Source organism: Astyanax mexicanus, chromosome 8 (assembly GCF_023375975.1).
Source record: "Astyanax mexicanus isolate ESR-SI-001 chromosome 8, AstMex3_surface, whole genome shotgun sequence".
In the NCBI taxonomy this organism is placed as follows: Eukaryota; Metazoa; Chordata; class Actinopteri; order Characiformes; family Acestrorhamphidae; genus Astyanax; species Astyanax mexicanus.
This window is the reverse complement of record NC_064415.1, coordinates 3,256,428-3,275,822: the sequence shown is the minus strand read 5'-3', so window position 1 is coordinate 3,275,822 and position 19,395 is coordinate 3,256,428. Positions and strand designations below refer to the sequence as shown.

Here is a 19,395-nt window from a genome sequence, read left to right as displayed (position 1 = left end):
TCCCTCAACATTTACTATAAATGATTCAGTATCCACTATGAATTGTTGAGTATTTCCTATGAATTCTTCAGTTTCCATTACAAATTCTTCTGTATCCACTATGAATTATTCAGTTTCTGCTATGAATATCTCAGTATCCATTATGAATTAATGATTCAGTATATGCTATGGACTATTCAGTACACATTATTTAGAGTCTACTAAGGTTTTTTTTTTAGTATCCACTATAAATCATTCTGTATCTAGGAATAGGAGTTATGTAATAACCATTATAAACTGTGAATTATCCAATATTATACCACAGTTAGTTCCGACCCTGCAATGTGATTGGCTGAGAGGTGTTCTACGAGTGCTGTTATCAGCCGATAATGCACTGTAACTAAAGCTCTCCATGTATTACTCCACCACATACTACAGGTAACCTAGCAATGATGCAGCGCTTACAAGCCAAATACAAACCAAATGCGATGTCATTATTTATAAACCACTGGGAGGCGCTGGATCCTATAGACACAGTGCAGAAACGCTAAGCCATGTCTGAACTTCATCCCTCACTCCTCCACACCCCCATCACTGGAGCGTCTGAACAGAGATCTTACCTGTACTGAATGGTTTCGGATGTGGTGGACGCTCGTAACTTCGTCATGAGGATCCGCACGATGTTGAAGAGGAACACAAAGTTAATCTGAATTGGAAAGAGAAGAAAGTGGTGATTTAGAAGTAGTATCAATTATTACAATTACAAATTAGATAAAAGTATATAGTTTGGAAAATGCACATTAATTAATGCACATTTGCTCACTTGTGTTTCATCATTAAATCATTTTAAACTCCTAGTCTGTAGCCACCTTCAGACAGCCTGCCACTGTTTTAGCTCATTTTTGTTTTTTTTTTTGTTTTTTTTTTTGTTTTTTTTTGTTTTTTTTTTTTGATCTTTGGTATGTTTTAAGTTTCTTTATTTTTATTATTTTTAGTTAACTTTTCTAGTTTTTAATGTTGGTTTGTTTTCGCTGTTTTTTTTTTTTTTTTTACTTTTTTTACTTTATTTATTATTATTATTATTTTTTTTTAGGTATTGCTTATTTATATTTTACTCTTTTATGTGTTTAATTTTTTATTATTCATCTGTAGTTTAATTTTTTATTAGTTCTATTACCTGTTTTTTAACCTATGATTTTATGATTACTACTCTTAAATTATTATAATCGTAATGATTTTAAAATGATCATTTTTTTAAAATAATTCTTATACCTTTTTAAAATGCTGTTTTTTTTTTTTTTTTTACTACTTATTTTATTATATCTACATTATTTGTTGTTGTTGCTTTCAATCCCTTCCCCATGTAATTGCTTGTGATTTCTGAGGCTGGAAACTCTTTCCTTTTCTAACGGTGGCCCTGATGAGTGCCAGTTTCATCATTATAAAGTTTTTGATGGTCTTTTTTGTGACTGCACTTGAGTAAACTTTCAAAGTTCTAGAAATTGACTTTGGGATTGACTGACCTTTACTTTTCTTTACTTGGTTGAGTAGTTCTTGCCACATTTCAATGAATCGTAGTTATTCTGATACTTGTGTCCAAATTTAAGACAAAAAAAATCTTACTATGATAAAAGTGCTTAATATAAGCATATGCATATCAATGTACCTATAGTTTTACCAATGGATCATTATTCTGCACCAAACTGAGCAACTAATTTGTGGAATCAAACTAAAAAACATGATTGAAGAACCAAACCCAGAGTCAGTCTTAAGAATCGTATTAATTTAATGGTGGAAATCAATATGATGACCTGTACAAAGGAGTATTATTTAATAAAGAAGCAAACCGTAGCATCAGACTAAGGAATTAAACTGATTCATTCTAGATATAAGTCTGACTTTACTCATTTTGAGACTTTGCAATTATAGATTATTATAAGAAATCTTACAAGAAAGAAAAAAAAGGAAAATTTGTTTACCAAATTGTCAGATTTTGTGCATTAAAATGCATATACATCTTAAAATTACATATAAGTTGCCAGTAGACATGTGCAATGCAATGATTCAATAACTACTTGTACTACACTGCAAAAAAATAAACCTTAGGAAGTAAAATTATTAAATTTCAAGGCAATAAATCTTGTTTTTTTCTCTGATAAGGGTTTTTGTCTTACAAAGCATTGTATAAGTGTTAGATTAATTTGCTTATTTTAGGAATAATGATCTTAATCAGACTCAGAATTTTCACCTTATTTTAAGAACTTTAAACTACTTAAAAGTTATTAAGTCTTGTGTCCAAATGTAAGCCAAAAAACTGTGATATTTGCTTGATTTAGGTGTTACTTCATTTATTTTGAGATTTTGCGATTGCTTGTTATAATAAATATTACTAAGAAAAATTAGCTTACCCCATTGGCAGTTTTATTTATTTATTTTTTTTGCTTAACATAAGCATAATTAACATAAGCTCAATTTACATATATTTCGTCTAGTTTTTGCCAATTGCAGTGTAATTGTATTTGATGAGTGCCAGTTTCATCATTTTAATGTTTTTGAGTTTTTGATGGATTTTTTTGTGACTGCACTTGAGGAAACTTTCAAAGTTCTTGAAATTGACTTTCAGATTGACTGACCTTTACTTTTCTTTACTTAGTTGAGAAGTTTTTGCCACATTTCAATCATTTTATACACATTTATTCCAAACAGGACACTTTCTTAGATTCTGCTTTTGTACCAAATCACACTGCAAAAAAATCGTTGGCAAAAACTAGACAAAATATATGCAAATTAAGACAAATACATGTATATTAAGCAAAGAAAACTGCCAATGGGGTAAGCTAAATTTTCTTAGTAAGATTTCTTACAAAAAGCAATGGCAACGTCTCAAAATGAGTGAAGTAACACCTAAATCAAGCAGAAAAGTCCCTGTTTTTGGACACAAGAATCAGAATAACTTGATTTCTGCTTGATTGTGCTTATTTTGAGTTCTAATTACTTAAAATAAGGTACAAATTCTAAGTAAGAATGATTAAGATAATTATCCCTAAAATAAGCAAAATAATCCAACACTTACACACAATGCTTAGTAACACAAAAAGTCTTATCAGAGAAGAAAATAAGATTTATTGCCTTAAATTTAGAAAATTTCACCTGCTAAGATTAATTTTTTTGCAGTGAACAAGAACTTAAAACATGTCAAATAAAACTCAAAGGAAATGTAAGAAAACTCTCTATTATACAGTCAGAACTTTTAAAATGTAAAGCTACAGTGGATACAGATATATACTCCCTGTATCTGTACAGAGAGCAGCAGACAGCGCTGTGAGCACCCGAGCTTTACTTTATAATTATACCAAACACTAAAACTCCAGCTGGGAACGAGCTGTGCTGCGCTAATCATATGAAAAATGCTCGGCTATTGTTATTCAGCTTTGTACATATTCATAGAAGTGCAATTATACCGCATTGAAATCTGACGCACTCAGCAGTGCAGCTGAATACAGGGGCAGTTCACCACTGAATGCCTAATAATGTAGCACTGAAAGACTAAAAAATACTTACCAAAAGAACAACAATTACCGGGCCCTGGTAAATGTAGTCGATATATTTCCCAGGTTCTTTTCCAAACCAGCATCTAAAAGCAAACAAAGCAAAAGGGGATTAAAGAAAATTGAGACAGCAACCGTAATTGGTCTGACAAACCTTGTGTTCCTGTCTATGCTCTGCTCATATTCAGCCTGGGCTATATGTGCCAGCACCCCGGCTGTAGAGTATAATATAGGAATCAGCCTGCACCACCGTTCCCAGCAGCAGTAGAGTATAATACGGGAATTGTGGAAACATTCAGTTTGCTGAGTATATAGTGTGAATTGTGCATGAGATGAGTGTGTCAACACCCCGATTGCTGAGTATAATATGGGAATTGGCCCAAGTCATGTGTGCAAACACTTAGGTTGCTGTGTATTAGGGGTGTGCCATATCATATCGCCAACATTGAGTATCGTGAACGATATTTTACTCTAAAAAATATCGTGCCATATCACCCACCCCCAACTTATTACATCAGGGTACTACTTTCTTTTCACACTGTTTTCATTTTCTTTTATATATCTACTAGAGACTATAGATTATATCTGTCCAGCATCATTTATTTTACTTTAATCCTGGATATATGGAGATATTTGGAGTGCATTATAAGTCATCGTGACATTCTGCATCATTGACTTCTGTTACAAATCCGATCAAATTCTTGTATTTTTTTTCTATCTCAGGTAGGGGTGTGACATAAATCGTATGCAATAATAAAATGAAATTTTCATTTTGTTGCAGTAGTGTATTCTTGAAAAAAAATATATATATATCTCCAAGAGTATCGTTATCGCGAAAATACCATGAAATATCGTGATGTTATTTTAGTGCCATATCGTCCACCCCTACTGAGTATAACATAGGAATTGGCTCCAGCTGCATGTGCCAACATCCTGGTTGCTGGGTAGAATATGAGAATTGACCCAAGTCATGTATGCAAACATTTAGGTTGCCAACACCCCGGTTGCAAAGTATAATATGGAAATTGGCTCCAGCCGCATGTGCCAACACCCCGATTGCTGAGTATAATATGCAAATAAGCCTGAGACGAGTGTGCAAACACCTCGGCTGCTGAATATAATATGGGAATCGGCCAAACCCACATGTTCCAACACCCCGGGTGCTGAGTATAATATGGAAATCGTCCCGAAGCGCATGTGCCAAAACCCTGGTTGCTCAGTATAACGTGGGAATCCGACCGAGACGACTGTGCCAACACCTCGGTTGCTGAGTATAATATGGGAATATGCTCGAGCCACATGTTCCAACTTCCTGATTGTTGAGTATAATATGGGAATTAGCTAAAGACACTTGTGCAAACACTCCTGTTGCACAGTTTAATATGCAAATAAGCCTGAGACGAGTGAGCAAACACCTCGGTTGCTGAGTATAATATAGGAATTGGCCCAACCCACATGTTCCAACATCTTTGTTGGTGTGTATAATAGGCAAATTAGTGCGAGTCACATGTTAAGATATTTAGGTTGCTGGGTATAATATGTGAATTGCTGTGAGTATAATATGGGAATCGTCTCAATCTCCTTGTGCCAACACTTCGGTCGCTGAGTGTAATATGGCAATTAGCCCAGGGTGCCAATAAGGTGCCAACATCCTGGTATATGCTGAGTACAATAGGCAAATTGGTTCAAAATGTGTGTGTCAACACCCCGGTTGCAGAGTATAATATAGAAATTGGCCCAAGCTGCATGTGCCATCATCCTGGTTGAACAGTAACAGTAAGAACAGTAAGACGCCACACATCAGCCAAGCTCATCCCGATTCTTCGCGCTATCTGGGAATACTCAGGCTTGTCTGAATGTCTGGGAATAAAAAGGAAAGCGTTTTCTGCATTTTCTGCTTTTTCTCTGAAAGCTCCGTCACGTCAATAGCAAAAAGCAAATCACTGAGAGGTGCTTTTAGCGTCTGGTTGGGAAGCGTACGTTGAAAGTTTGGTGGAACGGTCAAACACAGGCCTGTGATTACGCTGAAACGGCATCAGCGGCTAATTTTCCTGCCGTGTTCTTCCTCTGGGTTGTAAAGAGCTGCCAATCGCTGTCAATTCTCAGGAGTGTGGACCTGTGAAGGTGGTAATTAGGAATGAATTTCTGAATAAGGATAACATTTTACACGTACGTTACGCTTCTCGTGCACTAACGATCTACGGGTGCGCAGCGTGTCTGTTAAAACGCTGCTCCTCAGATTGAAGCTCTCTTTAATTGGCCGTGCTTAAAAACCAACAATGTACAATCAGCCCCTCCACTCTCCAGCACCATCCGATCAATAGCGGCTCGCCGGGTTGCGTGTAATGAAGGGCAGGAGGGGCAGAAATGGAAGCCGAACAAACAGAACAAACAGACGTGATCTATCTTTTTACGGCGTGACTAATCCTCAGCCCTTCACGATTTGCCTGCAGATATAAAAGCACTCGCTCTGAAGAAAAACCCCGCCGATTAAATCAATGCCGCATTCATTTACAGCACCTAGACTAACCTTCTGGAATCAAGCGGGAATCAGTTCGCTCTGGAAACACATTTCTCCTTCAACTTAAAACTAAAATAAACAAAGAAACATAAAAATAGATAGAAGGAAACTTACTGCTCGTTTTCATTGTAGAGTTTTCCAATCGCCCACGCCACGATTATCGGACACGGAATACCTAAAATAAGAACAAAAGACATAAAAGGGTTACTAATCAAGTATTTATCTTTTTTTACACCCATTATATTATCATTATATATATATATATATATATATATATATATATATATATATATATATATATATATATATATATATATATATATATAGTTTTAGCTCTATGTAGCTTTGTAGTTCTATAGTTACAGACTGTAGTCCTACATTTACACTACATTTATATTATAGGGTATGTTGCAGATGCTCTTTTGGCCTCTTTAAAATGCCAAAAATGTTTTAACTTGGATTTCTATTCAAAGATTTGAGGATTGAAAGAGATTTTATTGTCATTTCACATCATATTTGTTACATGAAGAGGAACATAATTGTATTCCCAAGGTCCAGATACACCCAAAGAGCAATTTTAAAAATAGATAAATAAAAAGACAAAATAAATAAGAATAAAAATAAAATAATAAAAAATATATATCAAGATGAATACGAAATATATATAGTATATATAGAGTAGAAAAGTGGCAGCAACATGAAGTCTATGTCCAATGATCACTATTGCTAATCTACATCATTATTTCTAAGTCGTTTTGGACAAAAGAGTCCACTAAATGCTATGTAATGTAATGTAATATAATGTAATGTTATGTCCTTGTCCACAGAGACATATAAAAGTGCTTTGTTGATTACTTTAAAAAAAAAATATCTAGAGCCAATATGTGGAGACAATAATCAGTTACAGAAGACAACAGCTTCAATAATATTTAAACCTCTTAGTTTAGGAAATCTCAGAAAAGATTAATCTACAGTTGGTGTTTGATCACCATTGCCATTAAGAATGATAATCTGTTTCTCTATATTCTTTATTACTATTCTCCGCCTTTATCACCTTGTTCTTCAATACTCAGAATCCACATGGTAGAAAAACAACACAGAACAGCAGGTATTCATTGGGTGGTGGATCATTTCACCAGAGCTAACAACTGTTTGTGGGCTTTCTTGTGCATCAGCTTCAGAAGAGGCTACCTTCTAGGTAAGTTCCGTGCGGACATAGCTGATGCACTGCTACCCTCTTACTTCTTCAACCTCTGCAGCAATGCTGGTAGCACTATTAACTTCTAGATATAGCGCTGAACATGAAGAGTCAACTTTTTGGTTTGAGACTTGCAGAAATATGAGGGATGTACTCACTTTTGGGGAAAAAAACTGTTTGTTTGTTAATAAACTAAATAAAGTTGACCAGAGTAAACATAAAATGTCTTGGTTTCATACTATACTGTACACAATTAAATTGAATAAGTCAATTTTCTGTATATCAACAAGGTGCAGCAGCTGTAGGTAGGAGTGTGTAATAAAGTGTGTAAATCGATGTAAAAATACAAAAGCTGATTCATAAAGGAAAATAAAAATGAAGATTTGTGCTGAAGAACCCCTCAGCCATACATGAATTAACATAGAAAATGAATGTGAGTCATTTTTGACCCATGTGTGCATTAGAGGGGAAGTGATATAAAAAGGGCTTTTATTAAAAAAAAATAAATAAATAAAGATATATGATGATCAAAAAAGTTAATTTTGGAATACCGTAAATACTAAATGACTGAATTAATTTATTGATGAGATATATCATAAAAACACTTAGCCATACATGAAGTTACATAGAAAATGAATGTGGGTAGTGATACAAAAAGGGCTTTTATTCAGAAAGTAAGAAAATTAAAAAGGAAATAAGGATATATGATAATTTTAAAAAGAATTGAGAAAAACCTTAAAGTCTGAATGACTGAATTAATTTATTGGTGAGATATATTATAAAAACACTCAGCCGTACATGAAGTTACATAGAAAATGAATGTGGGTAATTTTTAACCCGTGTGTGCATTAGAGAAGTAGTGATATAAAAAGGGCTTTTATTTAAAAAAGTAAGAAAAGAAAAAAGGATGTATGATGATCAAAAAAACAAGTTAAATTTGGAATACCTTAAATACTAAATTAATTAATTAATTTGTTTATAATTTATCATAAAAACACTCAGCCATACATGAAGTTACACAAAAAAAGAATACATTTAAATAAGGATGTATGATGATCAAAAATACTAAATGACTGAATTAATTTATTGATGAGATATATCATCAGATAAAAACACTCAGCCATATATAAAGTTCCATAAAAATTAATAAAAGAGGGGTAGTGATACAAAAAGGGCTTTTATTCAAAAAGTAAAGAGTAAAAAAAAGTATACATGATGATCAAAAACAAGTTAATTTTGGAATAAAAATAGGGCTTTTATTCAAAAAGTAAAAAATAAAAAAAGGATACATGATGATCAAAAACAAGTTAATTTTGGAATAAAAATATGGCTTTTATTCAAAAAGTAAAAAATAAAAAATAAAAAAAGGATACATGATGATCAAAAACAAGTTAATTTTGGAATAAAAATAGGGCTTTTATTCAAAAAGTAAAAAATAAAAAATAAAATAAGGATATATGATGATCAAAAAAACAAGTCAATTTTGGAATAGAGTTAATACTAAATGACTGAATTAATTAATTAATGAGATATATCATCAGATAAACACTCAGCCATACATGAATTAACATAGAAAATGAATGCGGGTCATTTTTAACCCGTGTTGTGCATTAGAGAGGGTGTGCATATCTATTTTTAAGCATTTTTACAGCAGAAATGCTGCTGCTACTGCTTTGAGACTGAGGTATCCAGGCTGTACTGGAGGGTCTGTAGAAGTGGTAATGCTGGTGGTGGAGTAAAGCGCTGGATGTTTGATCTCCTGATTGCTTCTATCAGCTCAGGCGAGGCGAGTTCAGCCTCGGACGTCAGCGCGAGTGATTACGAGGAGCTGAGCTGGATCTACTGGAGGAGACTACTAGAGAGGTAATTCACCTAACAACTCAATTTCCCTCTAAAGAACCCAATTTTCTTTATCAGGACCTGCTGGTTCCGCCTCTCCGCCACCTGTCCTGCACTTGCTCTTCGCTTTAAGCAGAACGCAGGACGTTATTTCACACCTCGGGAGCGTGAAAAACACCACAGCGCCGCAGTTCTGCTGTACTTCACTCCAGCATCCAATTACCAGCAGAAGGGTCACCGCTGGGATCTGTCCGTAAGAGTGGAGAACGTCAATCTGCTGCTGAAAAGGTTGAATTATCATAATCTAACCTCTCGCCTAATAACAGCAGCCTGCTCTTATGCTGGACCTGCATTACTGCTCAAAATACGACCTTCTATTTCAGGAGGAATCAAATATGTATTTTACAGATTCACTTACTAAACTTACACAGAGCTGAAGCTTCACACAGAGGGCAAACAAGCAATATAAAATTCCATTTATCCCACAAAGTCCATTGGGAACACATTTTTATATATTGATTTTTGTTATAATACTAAACATGGGAGTTATATAAAGCATTCAGTGAAGTTTAAAGAGAAAATGCAAAGCAGAAAATGTGATAAATCACTCATAAAAAAAAAAAACACTAAAATGCTCTTCTCACACCTCTCTTATAACTGTGTGGGCGTGGTCATAATGTTTAAATAAATGCGCATGCTGTAAGGTGAATGTTATGGCAAATATATGTTTATTTAAAAATGTGTAAAATTGTGTATATTCGGATAGTTTGCTGGATAGTTACATTAGCTCACTAAGGTGATTGTGCTAAGCTACATCTTAAAGGGTAACTAAACCCTCTGATTTTAGCTGACTCCATACTAAAAAGTGGGAGGGGCACTGGGTGATGTATGGGTTTAGGGCGGGGGTCAGCAATTAATATTTTCCAAGCCATTACATGGCCACAAAAAAAAAAAAAAAAATCTGTTTTGGAAAATGAAGTGTAATGAAGTGTAATGAAGTGTAATGTGATTGAGTGCTACAGACTAGTAGCTCTCCAGCCCAGACTGTTGTTGAACCCAATTGCAGAACAGTTGATCTCAAAGCAGGTAAACCCAAGAAGAAATGAATTAAAAAATAAATAAATAAATAAACACACAGCTCCTCACACGGGATCGAACCCATGTCGTGAGGGTTGCGATCCAATACACGACCGGGAAAAAACGCCCTTATAAGGAAATAGGGAGCCTGAGACACAGAGAGAAACAGGGGAGGAATGTGAACAAAAGCTCACCAGAGAAGCATTTTATTTAAATATTTTTTTTCCATTATCGTTCATTATAGTTCAAACAACTATGATGAAACATCAGGCCCCTGATATACACACCACACTGTATGGACAAAAGTGTTGGGACACCTGCTAATAGCTTGTTACTTCCAAAGTCAAGGGTATTAAAGAGTATATCCTGCTTTCACTGCAGTAGCTTATCTATAGTCTCTACTCTATTTGCGCTTTAAGAAGGAGGGAAGCATTTATTTTCAATTTGACGTCTCATTATTTTCACTGAGGCGACACACTTGGACACAGTCACACTGGATTTAGCATGACACCAAGAGTAAACTGGATCATAGCAGCACTTTCTTATTCATAAACAACGAGCACTGGATCATTTTACACTGTGTGTGTGTGTGTTTGATATCTGACACTAATATTTTAAAATAATTTTTTGCTTTATTTGCCTTCAGTCTTTGTGGATCATAACCGAATATCAGTTTGTCCCACAGAAACCACCAGAAAATATTCACATAGACCTGCCAGATTTAATTGCGATATACAATATTATCATTTCAAGGCCATTAAATGCCATAATAACTGGCATAACTAAGCAGATTTGTAATTAATCGAATTTATTTAATAGCAGCACATGTTAATTTAAGACCTCAGTGCACTTTTCTGTGTTACTGCTACTTCAAAGAAGTGTAATGACCCAATGCTGAACAAACCACGACAGAACCTGACTTTTAGCATTGTTGCTGCTGTTGGGATTAGAGATACGAGGGCAGGGTGAACCTACATACTTTTTGAGGTGTATAAAACATACTACCAGCTGTTACTAGCTACTAGCTACTAGCTGTTACGCCCTCGCTATGTTTTCCTGTGTTTTCCCCGTTTCCTAGTGTTTCTCTTGTACTTTTCCATCACGTGTGTGTAATTTGTAGCTCCGCCCCTCGTTACCTGTTTCCCCAGGTGTTCAGTGTTTTATGTTACTATAAATAGCCCTCCTCTGCCACCTTGTCCTCTGTTGGTCTTTGCACCTTCCTCTGTCGTTTGTCTCGCCACGTTTGCTATTGTTTACTACGTCACGTTATTGCTCTTTCTATGTTCTTGTATTTACACGCTATTGTTTATTTCTAGTCACGTTTATTTCCTGTTTGTTTCTTAGTTTATTTGTTATTTATTAAAGTATTGTTCTTACCCGCTTATAAATCCGCCTACCTTCTCATCCCAGCGTTACAATAGCTGATCAGTTGGATCGGGTGAAAAACATACAATTTTAGAGCAGAGAACAGGGTTAAAAAACTAATTTAAACTAAGTATAATACTAAATTCTGGCTTTCGACAACATCCAGCTTATAGCTTACTGGTTAGCTAAATACATTTTCATTAATTATAGCTTACAGTAATCCTGCAATCCTAAATTAATAAAAACAATTTGAAAATGAAATAGTTATTGGCTGATCAGGTACATTTTCAAACCTTGGTCTGTGTTTTTTGATTCAGAGACGAGTCTTTTTAACCAGCTATCAGAAATATCTCATCACAGTTTACATGGTTAGTTCCCAGGCTAGGCCACGCCCCTGTGTATGATTATTATATCATTATTATATTCTATTATCATACATGAACAAACAGCGCCCCTATGCGTTGCATACGCTGCATACCCCCTTTTTGCGCCACTGTACGAGGGTTCAGAATAAAGCTCAGATTGAGCACAAAAAATCCATCCCGACCTGGCCCGAGCACGTTCTGCCCAAGCCTGATTTAAACCCAACATTTTTACAAAGTAGAGCGTTAAAACTGAGCTTTTTAAAAGCATTTTGTGGCTGTTTAAAAGAAGAGTGAAGTCTGTTCGGCATGATGTTCATTAACATTGCAACACTGAAGAAGCATAGACCTACTACTTAATACAACTGTTAATTAAGAACAGATCTCCACAAGATTAAAACACCTACAATGCGAACAATTATTCACAGGCATAAATATCGGTAAATTAGGCTACAAGAATGATGTCTGAATGATTTCACTCTAATCTTATACATAAAAGTATAAAATACTTTCTAAACATACAAACTATTTAATATTGATTATGTCCTGAAACAATCATTGAACCCAAATTGCATAAAAAATCTCTATATATTGTTTATTTATAAAATAAAAATAGCATTAAAGACTAGATTTTTTTTTCTTTCAATCATTTGATTATTGATTTTTACACGAAAAAAAAAAAAAAAACATTTATCTACTTTTTACCTGCCAACTAAGCCAAGGGTAACCAATATAAAAAATACAATAAGTAGATATTATATGTATATTTATAAATTAGCACACATGTACACATACACACATGCATATATAAATAAATAAAAATTAAATTAAATTAAATAAAACCCTTGTGTTAAAGAGAATCTGTATTAAGATGTAATTGCATGAGAACAGTACTGTTTATTCTGGGTTTACAGGGAGTAATAATTGCTCAGCCTAAGCCAAAAAGGATGAAGTAAATTCTACAGCTGTTTTTTCTTTAATAAATGATGAATTTGTGCAGATAAATTATAAAATATTGTACAAAAATTGTCTGAACGTTACAGACAGGATGAGACAGGAGCCTAGTTGCAAAAAATAAGATATTTAGTGATAAAAGCAGGTAAAACAGTAGCAGACACTCAGATAAATCTTAGAAAAACTGCAAAATCAGAACAAAGGTAGAAATACTCAACAATAACTGTGACAAAACGAGGAGTATTTATACAGGAAAAGGCATGGGTGAAACCAACGAGCCAATCAGAGCAGAGCCAGAACCAACAGACATGAAAAATATTTTAGTTTAAGACTGTCTGAGAGGCAGTAGCTGATTTAATACGTAGTGAAATGAGTATAAATGAGTATAAATGAGGATAAATGATGTAATGTCTCTGTAGTGTCAGGTTTAAGCATTTAAAACACTTGCGTGTCTCGGCAGCTCAGCGTGGGGCTGCAGTGATCAGTGTGTGATCAGATTTCACAGCAGGTTCAGAGATAAGATCTGAGAATATTATCCTACATCCTGAAACACACTCATCCACAACTATTACACACCACAGCGTGCAGAGAAAGAGCTGTACAGGTTCAAATAAAGAGAAATAGAGGATTTTACTCCCCCTCCCGCTGTTCTACACCTCTAAACATCCTCTCAGAGCTGCGGGACTCTGTGTTTGTGTTGTGAAAAGCAGATCAAGCTGAAGATCAAGCTGGAGATCTTTAATATTCCTGAGATCAGAGCGCATCACATGACATGTTCACTAAAATAGGAGAATATAGTAGTCATAGTCAAAAACACTAGAGTTGAGACTGAGACCAGATTAAGATTTAAAAATAAAATAAAGTATCTTCTCTATTAATCAAAATTACGCTTTAATCTGTTTCTCTTCTAAAACTTAATCAGAAGTCCCCACATAAAGTCGACTGAATAAAATTGTATTCATTTTTATTATAAAATAAAAAAACAATCACAACTTGCCCTTAAACAGCTCATCACTAAGGTTAGCTAGCTTGTTGCTAAGTTTTCTATCCGGTAGCATTAGTATTTCAGCTACCTCATAAAAAGGTTAGCTAGCTCTTCGCTAAGGTTAGCTAGCTCATCGCTAAGGTTAGCTAGCTCATCACTAAGGTTAGCTAGCTCATCGCTAAGGTTAGCTAGCTCATCGCTAAGGTTAGCTAGCTCATCGCTAAGGTTAGCTAGCTCATCACTAAGGTTAGCTAGCTCATCGCTAAGGTTAGCTAGCTCATCACTAAGGTTAGCTAGCTCATCGCTAAGGTTAGCTAGCTCCTCACTAAGGTTAGCTAGCTCATCACTAAGGTTAGCTAGCTCATCACTAAGGTTAGCTAGCTCATCTCTAAGGTTAGCTAGCCCATCGCTTAGGTTAGCTAGCCCATCGCTAAGGTTAGCTAGCTCTTCGATAAGGTTAGCTAGCTCTTTGCTAAGGTTAGCTAGCTCATTGCTAAGGTTAGCTAGCTCATCGCTAAGGTTAGCTAGCTCATCGCTAAGGTTAGCTAGCTCTTCGCTAAGGTTAGCTAGCTCATCGCTAAGGTTAGCTAGCTCTTCGCTAAGGTTAGCTAGCTCTTCATTAAGGTTAGCTAGATCATCACTAAGGTTAGCTAGCTCATCACTAAGGTTAGCTAGCTCTTCGCTAAGGTAAGCTAGCTCATCACTAATGTTAGCTAGCTTGTTGCTAAGTTTAGCAAGCTCGTCACTAGCTTTAGTTTTCTATCCGGTAGCATTAGTATTTCAGCTACCTCATAAAAAGGTTAGCTAGCTCATCGCTAAGGTTAGCTAGCTCATCGCTAAGGTTAGCTAGCTCATCGCTAAGGTTAGCTAGCTCTTCGCTAAGGTTAGCTAGCTCGTCACTAAGGTTAGCTAGCTCTTCACTAAGGTTAGCTAACTTCTCACTAATGATAGCTAGCTCATCACTAAGGTTAGCTAGCTTGTTGCTAGCTTTAGCTCTCTCCCAGGTAACATTAGTATTTTAGCTAGCTCATCGCTACGGTTAGCTAGCTCGTCACTAGGTTTAGCTAGCTCATCACTAAGGTTAGCTAGCTTGTCGCTAAGGTTAGCTAGCTCATCGCTAAGGTCTGTGCTCTCCCTGATAACATTAATGTGTTAGAATTTACAATCCTTTTTGTACACAGAAAAAGGAATGATTGGGTCTGTTTAAATTAAATGTTGATGTTCAGTAATGATAGAAAAAAGGTTTTGTTTCTAATGAACTTCACCTCAAACAGAGGACTCAGAGTCCACCTCACCCCGAGACCGAGACGAGACCCATTCCAAACAAGGTCGATATCAATATCGGCTCCCTGATTCCTGCAAATCAGATAAAATCTCACGGAATCTAGAATGAGTGACCCAAGAGTGAACACAAATGTGCACGTATACTGACCGCTGCAAACATCTGTACTGTAAATTCTCCAACATTCCTACAGAAAACCTGCATTAATCACTGATTTATCTCTAAAAAACCTACACTAACGTCTGATTAATATGCAGACGTTGCAGTATTTCTCTCTCGCGCTGAGAGAAAGTTCTAGCTAAGAGAGAATTGTCTCAGACTGAAGCAGCGGCTGATCTGAGCTCAGTTCTGCTCTGCAGGAATCAGATTAGAGAAGCAGCAGGTCTGGAGGAATCTCCTGTGAAGCTCTAATTGTTCTGTTTATTCCTTCACTGCTTCTAAACAACAAAACGGGAAACACTCTGCAGTGCATGATGGGAAATCTGATCTTCTGAGGCTTCTGAAATGTAATCACCAATTTTTATCATTTACAATGATTTTACTGCATGTATATTTAATTGTCCAATATTAATCATGCCTGATTTTTTAAAGATTTTAACATGTCTGATACTGTCATTTTCTAAACACAAACTGATCTGATATTTCAAATATAGATACATGTGATTTTCCAATCACCAAATCCCATATCTAATCTAATCTTCCATCAGAAACATCTTACTATCCAAGCTCAAACACAAGTGCTCTCCAAAATTTTGATTTTCCTGCAAAAATGTTTCTCTCAGCTGAAACAAATCCATTTCTAAACTCAAACTAATCAGATTCTTAAGCTTGAAAATATTTGGTGTCTAGCAGAAACAAATCTGAGCTACTCTAATTTTCCAAACTCAAACATAAAACATTTTTTGAGAGAGAAACATCTTACTTTCCAAGCTTAAGTATATATTTTCTGATTTTATAAGATTTAACAGGCTGATTATTCAGGTTCCATTTTTTAAATTAGTTTAAAAGCCAAACTAATCAGACTCATGCATATTCAATGTCAGAATATTTAACACATATCAACTCATATAAAACATAGATCTGATTATCTAACAGATACTTACCTTATTGTCTAAGTTGTGTCTGATTATTTGGGTTTAAATATATCTGGTTTTCTAGCTGAAACAAACTGATCAGATTTCTTAATTTATGCATATTTAATGTCTGATTATTCAGGATCTACACATATCAAACATATACATGAGTTTTTAACACATACATCTGATTGTCCAATATTATACATGTCTGATTTTCCAGGATTTAACATTAGTTATTTTCTAACCACAAACTAATCTGATTTACCAAGCATTTGTATGATTTTTCCAAGCTTAAGCATATCTATACTTCCATCACAAACATTTAACTATCCAAGTTCAAACACAGCTGGGTTCAAAAGTTCAACATGTCTAAATATTAAAGTTCAAACCTATTTAAAAATACGAGTCACATAATCGACAAAGATCAAATACGTCTAATTTCTTAGATTTCAATGGCAGATCCAAGATGGCGGCGCGTGCACACGCTGCGGCTTCTCTCCCCCCGAGGAAACAGCGTTTTCGTGTTTTTTGTCTCGTAAGTCGCAGTGTTTTTGTACGTCTCTGTCGTGCGTTCACGTCCTGAAACGCACCTACAGCCGTGAGTTTCTGCTTGGAGTCGGCAGAAACTCACTTTTGGAGTTAAACCGCGGACTCCGAGAAGAACTGCGAGTCTGCGGCGTGCTCCGGACACCCGCACCCCCACCGACCCCCACCGCTGCAGCTCGCCCACAATGGAAGCGCCACAGGCGGCAGGCGAGAAGGCAGAAATGGGTTAAGCGCGGGGGTATCCAAGCGAGGCTAGCGGCAAGCCCACACAAGCCAGCTATCCCCACCGTACTTTTGGCCAATGTACGCTCTCTGGACAATAAACTGGATTACATCCGCTTACTTCAGTCAACTCAGAAGACCGTGAGAGACTGTTGTGTTCATGTTTTCACCGAAACCTGGCTCAACAACAGCGTCCCGGACCACGCCGTTCAGCTGGAGCGGCTAACATGCTATGGGGCGGACCGCGCGCTAGCTGATGGAGGTAAGAGCCGCGGCGGCGGGCTCTGTGTTTACATCAGCGATGCTTGGTGTCGTGGTCTGTAAACACTGCTCAACGGTAGTGGAACTGATGATTATCAAATGCCGTCCGTTCTATCTACCGAGAGATTTCTCCGCCGTGCTGATCGCTGCTGTTTACATCCCTCCGACCTCCAACAACAGCGTGAGGAGTGAAGCACTGAATGAACTGTACCAGTACATCAGTGAACAGCAGACAGCGCACCCAGATGCTTTTCTCATTCTGGCTGGAGATTTCAACCATGCAGACCCAAAGAGTGTGTTTTCTGGACTTTTTAAACACATATACTTTCCAACCAGGGGAAGCAACATATTGGACCAGGTCTTTACTACACACAGAGGAGCCTACCGAGCCTCCCCCCTCCCCCACCTGGGAGCCTCTGATCACCTCACCAATATGCTAATGCCAGCTTACAGACCACTGGTTAAAGTCACCAAACCAGTTCTTAAGCAGGTACGCGTATGGCCAGAGGGTTCCTCAGAGGCACTTCAGGACTGTTTCAGCATAACAGACTGGAATATGTTCAGAGAGGCTGCCACCCACAACAACTCCACAGACATTCAGGAGTACACAGAAACTGTCTCTGCCTACATCACCAAGTGCACTGATGATGTAACCGACCTCAAGACCATCACTGTTCGAGCGAATCAGAAACCATGGCTGACAGGAGAGGTCCACAAGCTCCTGAAGGCTAGAAATGCAGCCTTCAGAACAGGTGACCAGGCAGGCCTGAGGTCAGCCAGGGCCAACCTGTCCCGCGGGATCAGGAAAGCTAAGAGGCTGTACTCAAAGGAGATTTCCCAACACTTCAGTGACAGCAGAGACACACAGAACCTGTGGCAGGGTATCCAGTCTATCACAGGCTATAAACCACATCCACAGACCTGCGACAGTGACACATCTCTGCTGAACGACCTGAATGGGTTCTTCGCAAGGTTCGAGCCACTCAACAACACACCCGCCCAGAAATCCATCCTTCCTCCTGGTGACCAGGTGCTGATGCTGTCCCCAGACAGTGTGAGGAGAGCATTCAGCAGGATCAATGCTCGGAAAGCTCCTGGGCCTGACAACATTCCTGGCCGTGTGCTGAGAGACTGTGCCTGGGAACTCGCAGAGGTTTATACTGACATTTATAACACCTCTCTGAGTCAGGCGGTGGTTCCCACATGCTTCAAAGCCACCTCCATCATCCCTGTCCCAAAGAAGGCATCGCCATCCTGTTTCAATGACTATCGTCCAGTTGCACTCACCCCCATCCTCATGAAGTGCTTCGAACGACTAGTCATGCATCACATCAAGTCTTCGCTCCCCCCCTCCCTGGACCCCTACCAGTTTGCATATCGGTCAAATCGCTCGACCGATGATGCCATCTCCACTGTTCTCCACTCAGCCCTCACACACCTAGACAAGAAGAACACCTACGTCAGAATGCTGTTTGTTGACTTCAGCTCAGCATTCAACACAATCGTCCCCCAACAGCTCATACACAAACAGTCTGGGGCTGAGCACTTCACTGTGCAACTGGCGGTTAGACTTCCTGACTGGAAGACCACAGGCAGTGCGGGTTGGCAGCAGCACATCCAGCATCACCACACTGAACACAGGGGCTCCCCAAGGATGTGTGCTGAGCCCCCTTCTGTTCACTCTGCTGACCCACGATTGCACACCAGCACACACCTCCAACCTCTTCGTCAAGTTTGCGGATGACACGACGGTGGTGGGTAGTGCTGGGCGATATAACGATATCGATTTGTTTCGCGATAATTTTTCCCTCGATGACGATGATAAGCCTGTGCAATAGAATTCGATAAACATTCATTTCCATTTCCGTCTAAGTGGCGCGGCAAACAACGAAAACACAACGTGTAATCAATCCAGAAGACGCTGGAGCAAATTAATAAATAGTTAAGAAAATTGTAATAGTTATTCTCATGCATGCAACAAAAAACCCTAAAGAATAGTGGAGTATGGCCCGACACACGCAAACAACCATAGTGTTTGTACTTTGGGAATAAACGGCCGCACTGTTCAGCACGTTTTAAATAAATTTTAAGTAAATTTTAAGCACTAAATGTAATTAATTCAATTTATATTAGGACCTCGGGGCAGGTGCTGCAAAAATGTGTATGTGGGGCGCGGATTA

The 19,395-nt window shown here is 37.4% G+C and overlaps 1 protein-coding gene across 2 annotated transcripts in view; it reads right to left on the bottom strand.

Annotated features, from left to right (window-relative positions):
- The window catches only part of LOC107197140 (corticotropin-releasing factor receptor 2), a 240,909-nt gene that overhangs the window by 27,224 nt on the left and 194,290 nt on the right, over positions 1-19,395 (bottom strand). For both annotated transcript variants that reach the window (XM_022686204.2, XM_022686202.2), the window contains 3 exons: positions 6,163-6,223; positions 3,541-3,613; positions 600-685 (listed from right to left, as the gene is read on the bottom strand). In XM_022686204.2, coding sequence (XP_022541925.1) covers positions 600-685; positions 3,541-3,613; positions 6,163-6,223 — 220 coding nt within the window. The remainder of the gene's footprint in view (positions 1-599; positions 686-3,540; positions 3,614-6,162; positions 6,224-19,395) is intronic.